Here is an 8,860-nt window from a genome sequence, read left to right as displayed (position 1 = left end):
CATTCAAAAGTGTACAATGCTTCAGATGGAAATAGGGAATGACCTGGAAAAACACATATTTTAAATATCAAGCGATTCATGTGTAAAAGATAATAAAAACGAACGATCGATGGTCCCGTTTAAGCACCTTGGAGAACGCCAACCTCAGACAAAGATGCTGTGCGATGTGCGATTCCTACTACGGTGAAGACGGAGCAGCGTCTAGTCACGTGACTGAACATATATTCATGAGGTGAACCTTCATTCGTCAGCTGTCTGCCTTGCAGCCAATCAAAAACACACCTTCGCCATAGTAGTATCTGTGGGTTTGCAGTGAGGCGGAGGCGGGCCGTGATGGATGCTAAAGCAGCGCGTTCAAATACACCGATATGTTTATGTTATGTAAAGATGTTTTCCAAAGCCAAGGTGTCTAATGACGTTTCTTAGCGTGTGAACTGATGCGAATGTGAGCGGAATCATAGACCTGATCTGAGGTAGGCCAGCTCATCTGCTTTAGGACTATTAAAACGAGAGATGGTTGCTTGTAGTAATTGTTCTCGTTTATTGTATTTATGAAGGACGCTCATTTTTTCTCTGACATTTTCAGCATTTGGACAGCGAAATTCAGCCGCATTAATGCTCTATTAGGACTGAGATTGTGTTTGTGTGTGTTCCTGCTTAACCATAATTTGGGGACAAATTGTAGGCTATGTATGTTTAAAATGGTAAAAATGCTGAAAGGTTAGGTTAGGGTTAGTTAGGGTTATGTTATGTTATGTTAAACAGTCACAAATAATTACAAGACTAATAAGAAAAGTGAAAATTTTAAGTAAAAACCCTGAAATGCTATTTTCTTGTAAAACATACGCCAATAATCTTCATAAAATGCATGTTTTACAGTGACCGAAATAAAAACAATGTGTGTAATGATCTCGAAGATAGTTTTGTAAACATGTATGGGTGTATTTTAGGTTTTTAAAAAGTTGAAATTATGACATACTAATTTATAATTATAATAATAAAAAGTTGGTTATGAAATAAAACATTGCAACATTTTTTTCATTTTCAGTGCCTCTTTCTGCAGGTTCCAGTGTTACACCAGTAGAGGGCGACAAGTGACTGTGAGTGAGTCATTGAAACATTCACTCAACCATTTCATTTAAAACACTGATTCATTAAGTGATATCAAATAATTTTCATATCGCAAGGTCAGTTACAGTGAAATCAAAATTGTGACAAATACTGTAAAGACTTATCTAAAGCTGTAACTGGTCACCTCAAATGTTGATGCTGCAAAAGAAAAAGCTCATGCCTATTTGTGAACTATCCATTTATAAGCCTAAATGATGATATATGATTATCGTGATGGTTTTGTTAGTGTTCAGTAATTCTCTGTCCTCATGCATGTCTAAACATATTTTCCAGAATCCACATCTGAAGCTCATTAGCTTGTGGAATAAACCGCGCCATGCGTTCGCACCCGAGCCGCTCCAGAGCGAAAGATCGCGGCATTAGCACTAACGTTCTGGGTCGACCCGAGTTTCTGTCCCTGAACTCGCCTCCGCGGAACCACAGCAAAGCGTGGAGAAGATCCGGCCCGTCCAGGAGCCAGCAGAACCAGGCGAGCGAGAACACACACGCAGAGCCGCCGGATGAAGACTGTATGCTCCTCAACCCGTCGTTCAGAGGAATCGCCGTGAGCTCGCTGCTAGCCGTCGACATCTGCCTGTCCAAGCGCCTGAGCGTGTGTGTCCAGGCCGAGTCCCCGTGGTCCAGTGTGCGCTCGGGGGTCACCCTGCTGGCTCTGACGGGTCACGGGGTCACATGGGTCTGCGGGACCCTGGTGTGTCTGAGCCAGAGCCACACGCCGGCGGGACAGGAGCTGCTCATCAACCTGCTCATCGGTACTGCACGCGCTCTTATTCTAGCGGAGCTGTACTCATTCTCTGTGGGGGGGTTAATGTCTGTGTAGTTTATTCATTTCAGATTTAGTTTTTATTTTTGTTTTAAAGTTTTAGTAATTTTAATGTTTTTATAATTAGTAGTTCTTTAAATGTCTATGTATTTTTTTCATTTCAGATTCTGTTTTATTTTCATTTTAGTTAAAATTCTATTCATTTAGTTGTTTTTGTCATTTTTAAGTTTTTATAAATGTCTATAGTCTTAAATGTCTTACATTTTTATTTTAGATTTACTGATTTGTTCAAGTTTTAGACATTAAAAAAACGACTAAAAATGAAAAAAGCACAAAAAAAATTCTAAAACTTGAACAAATGTTAAAGTAAAAACAGAAAATGCAAAAGTAAATCTAAAATAAAAATGTAAGACATTTAAGACTATAGACATTTATAAAAACCTAAAAATGACAAAAACAACAAAATTAATAGAATTTTAACTAAAATGAAAATAAAACAGAATCTGAAATGAAAAAATTACATAGACATTTTGTTGTGTCTGTTTTTTTTTTAATGTCTATGTAATTGTTTTGGTAGATTTCGTTTTTTTGCATTGTCTACTTTTATTTTCATTAATGTTAAAGTTTTAGTAATTTTCTTGTGTGTTTTTGTCCTTTTTAGTAGTTTTTTAATGTCTGTAGTTACATTTTTATTTAGATTTATTTGTTGCATTTTCTCTTTCTCCTTTAATTTGAAGTCATATTTTGCTGTGTGTTCTGTCATATTCAGCATGTTCACCTCCTCTCTCTCCTCTCTCAGCGCTGGTCCTGGACCTGCTGTGTTCTGTCATATTCAGCATGTTCACCTCCTCTCTCCTCTCTCTCAGCGCTGGTCCTGGACCTGCTGTGTTCTGTCATATTCATCATGTTCACCTCCTCTCTCCTCTCTCTCAGCGCTGGTCCTGGACCTGCTGTGTTCTGTCATATTCAGCATGTTCACCTCCTCTCTCCTCTCTCAGCGCTGGTCCTGGACCTGCTGTGTTCTGTCATATTCAGCATGTTCACCTCCTCTCTCCTCTCTCAGCGCTGGTCCTGGACCTGCTGTGTTCTGTCATATTCATCATGTTCACCTCCTCTCTCTCCTCTCTCAGCGCTGGTCCTGGACCTGCTGTGTTCTGTCATATTCAGCATGTTCACCTCCTCTCTCTCCTCTCTAAGCGCTGGTCCTGGACCTGCTGTGTTCTGTCATATTCAGCATGTTCACCTCCTCTCTCTCTCAGCGCTGGTCCTGGACCTGCTGTGTTCTGTCATATTCAGCATGTTCACCTCCTCTCTCTCCTCTCTCAGCGCTGGTCCTGGACCTGCTGTGTTCTGTCATATTCAGCATGTTCACCTCCTCTCTCCTCTCTCAGCGCTGGTCCTGGACCTGCTGTGTTCTGTCATATTCATCATGTTCACCTCCTCTCTCAGCGCTGGTCCTGGACCTGCTGTGTTCTGTCATATTCAGCATGTTCACCTCCTCTCTCTCCTCTCTCAGCGCTGGTCCTGGACCTGCTGTGTTCTGTCATATTCATCATGTTCACCTCCTCTCTCCTCTCTCTCAGCGCTGGTCCTGGACCTGCTGTGTTCTGTCATATTCATCATGTTCACCTCCTCTCTCCTCTCTCTCAGCGCTGGTCCTGGACCTGCTGTGTTCTGTCATATTCATCATGTTCACCTCCTCTCTCCTCTCTCAGCGCTGGTCCTGGACCTGCTGTGTTCTGTCATATTCATCATGTTCACCTCCTCTTTCCTCTCTCTCAGCGCTGGTCCTGGACCTGCTGTGTTCTGTCATATTCAGCATGTTCACCTCCTCTCTCTCCTCTCTCAGCGCTGGTCCTGGACCTGCTGTGTTCTGTCATATTCAGCATGTTCACCTCCTCTCTCTCCTCTCTCAGCGCTGGTCCTGGACCTGCTGTGTTCTGTCATATTCATCATGTTCACCTCCTCTCTCCTCTCTCAGCGCTGGTCCTGGACTTGCTGTGTTCTGTCATATTCAGCATGTTCACCTCCTCTCTCCTCTCTCTCAGCGCTGGTCCTGGACCTGCTGTGTTCTGTGATATTCAGCATGTTCACCTCCTCTCTCTCCTCTCTCAGCGCTGGTCCTGGACCTGCTGTGTTCTGTCATATCCATCATGTTCACCTCCTCTCTCCTCTCTCTCAGCGCTGGTCCTGGACCTGCTGTGTTCTGTCATATTCATCATGTTCACCTCCTCTCTCCTCTCTCAGCGCTGGTCCTGGACCTGCTGTGTTCTGTCATATTCATCATGTTCACCTCCTCTCTCCTCTCTCTCAGCGCTGGTCCTGGACCAGCTGTGTTCTGTCATATTCATCATGTTCACCTCCTCTCTCCTCTCTCAGCGCTGGTCCTGGACCTGCTGTGTTCTGTCATATTCATCATGTTCACCTCCTCTCTCCTCTCTCTCAGCGCTGGTCCTGGACCTGCTGTGTTCTGTCATATTCAGCATGTTCACCTCCTCTCTCTCCTCTCTCAGCGCTGGTCCTGGACCTGCTGTGTTCTGTCATATTCAGCATGTTCACCTCCTCTCTCCTCTCTCAGCGCTGGTCCTGGACCTGCTGTGTTCTGTCATATTCATCATGTTCACCTCCTCTCTCCTCTCTCAGCGCTGGTCCTGGACCTGCTGTGTTCTGTCATATTCATCATGTTCACCTCCTCTCTCCTCTCTCTCAGCGCTGGTCCTGGACCTGCTGTGTTCTGTCATATTCAGCATGTTCACCTCCTCTCTCTCCTCTCTCAGCGCTGGTCCTGGACCTGCTGTGTTCTGTCATATTTAGCATGTTCACCTCCTCTCTCTCCTCTCTCAGCGCTGGTCCTGGACCTGCTGTGTTCTGTCATATTCATCATGTTCACCTCCTCTCTCCTCTCTCAGCGCTGGTCCTGGACTTGCTGTGTTCTGTCATATTCAGCATGTTCACCTTCTCTCTCTCCTCTCTCAGCGCTGGTCCTGGACTTGCTGTGTTCTGTCATATTCAGCATGTTCACCTCCTCTCTCCTCTCTCAGCGCTGGTCCTGGACTTGCTGTGTTCTGTCATATTCAGCATGTTCACCTCCTCTCTCCTCTCTCAGCGCTGGTCCTGGACTTGCTGTGTTCTGTCATATTCAGCATGTTCACCTCCTCTCTCTCCTCTCTCAGCGCTGGTCCTGGACCTGCTGTGTTCTGTCATATTCAGCATGTTCACCTCCTCTCTCCTCTCTCAGCGCTGGTCCTGGACCTGCTGTGTTCTGTCATATTCAGCATGTTCACCTCCTCTCTCTCCTCTCTCAGCGCTGGTCCTGGACCTGCTGTGTTCTGTCATATTCAGCATGTTCACCTCCTCTCTCCTCTCTCAGCGCTGGTCCTGGACCTGCTGTGTTCTGTCATATTCAGCATGTTCACCTCCTCTCTCCTCTCTCAGCGCTGGTCCTGGACTTGCTGTGTTCTGTCATATTCAGCATGTTCACCTCCTCTCTCCTCTCTCAGCGCTGGTCCTGGACTTGCTGTGTTCTGTCATATTCAGCATGTTCACCTCCTCTCTCTCCTCTCTCAGCGCTGGTCCTGGACCTGCTGTGTTCTGTCATATTCAGCATGTTCACCTCCTCTCTCCTCTCTCAGCGCTGGTCCTGGACCTGCTGTGTTCTGTCATATTCAGCATGTTCACCTCCTCTCTCTCCTCTCTCAGCGCTGGTCCTGGACCTGCTGTGTTCTGTCATATTCAGCATGTTCACCTCCTCTCTCCTCTCTCAGCGCTGGTCCTGGACCTGCTGTGTTCTGTCATATTCAGCATGTTCACCTCCTCTCTCCTCTCTCAGCGCTGGTCCTGGACTTGCTGTGTTCTGTCATATTCAGCATGTTCACCTCCTCTCTCCTCTCTCAGCGCTGGTCCTGGACTTGCTGTGTTCTGTCATATTCAGCATGTTCACCTCCTCTCTCTCCTCTCTCAGCGCTGGTCCTGGACTTGCTGTGTTCTGTCATATTCAGCATGTTCACCTCCTCTCTCCTCTCTCTCAGCGCTGGTCCTGGACCTGCTGTGTTCTGTCATATTCAGCATGTTCACCTCCTCTCTCCTCTCTCTCAGCGCTGGTCCTGGACCTGCTGTGTTCTGTCATATTCAGCATGTTCACCTCCTCTCTCCTCTCTCAGCGCTGGTCCTGGACCTGCTGTGTTCTGTCATATTCAGCATGTTCACCTCCTCTCTCCTCTCTCAGCGCTGGTCCTGGACTTGCTGTGTTCTGTCATATTCAGCATGTTCACCTCCTCTCTCCTCTCTCAGCGCTGGTCCTGGACTTGCTGTGTTCTGTCATATTCAGCATGTTCACCTCCTCTCTCCTCTCTCAGCGCTGGTCCTGGACCTGCTGTGTTCTGTCATATTCAGCATGTTCACCTCCTCTCTCTCCTCTCTCAGCGCTGGTCCTGGACCTGCTGTGTTCTGTCATATTCAGCATGTTCACCTCCTCTCTCCTCTCTCAGCGCTGATCCTGGACCTGCTGACCGTGGCCGGCGTGCAGAAGCTGGTCCGGCGTAAGGGCCCGTGGGACTCGAGTGCCGGGCTCCTGCACACACACTCGTTCCCGGCGGGTCAGGCGAGCCGAGCTGCGCTGGTGTCCCGGTTCCTGCTGTCCCACCTGGACCTGGCCGTCCCGCTGCGGGTCCTGCTGGTGCTGTGGGCCGGGCTCGCGGGCCTGTCCCGGGTCCTGCTGGGCCAGAACCGGCTGAGCGACGTGACCTGTGGCTTCGCTCTGGGCTTCCTCCACTCCGGGCTGATGGAGACGGTGTGGGTCTCGTCCAGCGCCTGTCAGACGCTCCTGTCCATCGGGACCTTCAGCTGGGGCTCGGCCCGATAGCTGGACACACTTCTGCTCATCTGTGGACCTTCAGCTGGGGCTCTGCCCGATAGCTGGACACACTTCTGCTCATCTGTGGACCTTCAGCTGGGGCTCTGCCCGATAGCTGGACACACTTCTGCTCATCTGTGGACCTTCAGCTGGGGCTCGGCCCGATAGCTGGACACACTTCTGCTCATCTGTGGACCTTCAGCTGGGGCTCGGCCCGATAGCTGGACACACTTCTGCTTATCTGTGACTCTGGACCACAAATCCAGTCTCGAGTCGCACGGGGATATTTGTGGCAACAATACATTGTATGGGTCAAAATTATCCATTTTTCATTTATGCCAAAAATCATGAAGATATTAAGTAAAGATCATGTTCCATGAAGATATTGTGTAAATTTCCTACCGTAAATATATAAAACATGTATTTGTGTGAGTGAATGCTGCACAATCGCCAACATAAATGCTCAACTTTAAAGGAGATTTTATCAATATTCCAATTTTTTTGCTCCCTCAGATTCCAGATGTTCAATAGTTGTATCTCAGCCAAATATTGTCCTAACAAACCATACATCACTGGAAAGCTTATTTATTCAGCTTTCAGATGATGTATAAATCTCAATTTCAAAAAAAGTTGACCCTTGTGACTGGTTTTGTGGTCCAGGGTCTCATTTCTGCATTTGTCAGACGCTTTTATCCAAATGTTGAATGAGTTTTGGTGACTTTTAGTGGATGTATGAAGTCGTTCTCCTCAAGTTCACATCACAGGTGAAGAGAAGCACCTCAGAGCGATCTGTGTGTGGGATCAGGACTAATGCTGGGATTCAGTCTGACTCCCACTGGATCTCACTCTCATTTTCACTTCTGAAACTCTGCAGAACTGAGACGTCTCACGGAGGAAGTTACTCGGAAGAGTAAAAGTGCTTTTGTCCTGTTTGGTCTGGCTTGAGTTTTGGTCGTCTGTGTTACAAACATCCACAGCACTGGGAAAGAAAAGAAGAAAAACATCATTTGGTCAAAAGACACATTTTTTGTGTGCATTATTTTATGTGTGATATGAACATGCGGATGAACATGATCAGGATCTGTTTCAAGCATGCATGAATGTTTCAAATCCTTATTTTCTGTAATACCAGTTAAAGTACTGTAATAGTTTTTAATACTGTATATAGTTTGCATTCATTTTTATTTCAGGTTTAGATGTATTCTGCTTGTATTTTCATTACATTCTTGCTTTTCTCAGTTTAGTAGTTTTTTTTTTTTTTGTAGTTAATTTGAGTAATTTTCTTGTTTTTTTCTTAGTAGTTTTTAAAAATGTCTATAAATGTTTAATTCAGATTTATTTTTTATTTTTTTATTTTCTGCTTTTATTTTCATTTTAGTCAAAGATTTAGTCATTTTGTTGTTCATTTGTCATTTTTAGTAGTTTTTTTTAAACGTCTATATAGTTTTTATAAAAATTTTATTTCAGATGTATTTTTTTATTTTTGTATATTCTGTTTGCATTTAGAATTTTTGTTAAAATTGTAGTAATTTTGTTGTGTTTTGTCATTTTTTGTATTTTTTTTATGTCTATAGTATTTACAATTTTATTTCAAGTGTATTTTTTATTTTCTGTTTTTACTTTGAAAACATCCTCAGCATTGTGAAAGAAAAGAAGAAGAACATTCAAAGTCAAAAGACACATATTTTGTTGTTGTAATTTCTCATGCATTTCTGGTTATTGTATGTGCGATATGAACATGCGGATGAATTTGATCCGGATCTGTTTCAAGCATGAATGTTTCGAATCCTTATTTTCTGGGATACCAGTCAAAGTACTGTAATGACACATGCAATATTCAAGAGATCAGCTGCCTTTGATTTGTTCTGTACATATTTGTACTTTATAAATAAATGACTCTTTCACGAGCTCAGATCCTCAGATCAATGTTTGAAGCAGTTTTGGTGACTTTTAATGGCTGTATTCTGTTCAAGTTCACACAGGTGAAGAGAAGCACATTAACATCACACACACGTCTTCATCTTTTAGCACGACTTCTGTTGATAAATGCATCTTTTTTTACAGGACACTTGAAATGTTGCTTTATAATGCAGAGGCATTCAGACATTAAGTGT

General features: G+C 44.7%; 1 protein-coding gene across 3 annotated transcripts; it reads left to right on the top strand.

The window, feature by feature from the left end:
- Nucleotides 1-318: 318 nt before the first annotated feature.
- LOC309500018 (inactive phospholipid phosphatase 7) lies at nt 319-8,653 on the top strand. 3 transcript variants are annotated; one of them, XM_082171555.1, is made up of 4 exons: nt 319-473; nt 1,064-1,100; nt 1,405-1,883; nt 6,382-8,653. In XM_082171555.1, the coding sequence occupies exons 3-4, from the start codon at nt 1,448-1,450 to the stop codon at nt 6,753-6,755; spliced, it is 810 nt and encodes a 269-aa protein (XP_082027681.1). In that variant the 5' UTR covers nt 319-473; nt 1,064-1,100; nt 1,405-1,447; the 3' UTR covers nt 6,756-8,653. The 3 variants fall into 3 exon arrangements, with proteins under 3 accessions (XP_082027681.1, XP_082027679.1, XP_082027680.1); XM_082171553.1 differs by having other exon boundaries at nt 1,049-1,100; XM_082171554.1 differs by having other exon boundaries at nt 1,049-1,104.
- The last annotated feature ends 207 nt before the right edge of the window (nt 8,654-8,860 follow it).

This window comes from Leuciscus leuciscus (genome assembly GCF_965113295.1).
Source record: "Leuciscus leuciscus genome assembly, chromosome: 5".
Taxonomy (NCBI): Eukaryota; Metazoa; Chordata; class Actinopteri; order Cypriniformes; family Leuciscidae; genus Leuciscus; species Leuciscus leuciscus.
Note: the sequence above shows the minus strand (reverse complement) of the source record. Positions and strands in the feature narration are given on the sequence as shown.

Excerpts from the sequence above, each read along its gene's own strand:
- LOC309500018 (XM_082171555.1), top strand. The coding sequence starts at position 1,448 with ATGCGTTCGCACCCGAGCCGCTCCAGAGCGAAAGATCGCGGCATTAGC. Across the intron at positions 1,884-6,381 it reads GCTCATCAACCTGCTCATCG|CGCTGATCCTGGACCTGCTG; the intron begins GTACTGCACGCG and ends CTCCTCTCTCAG.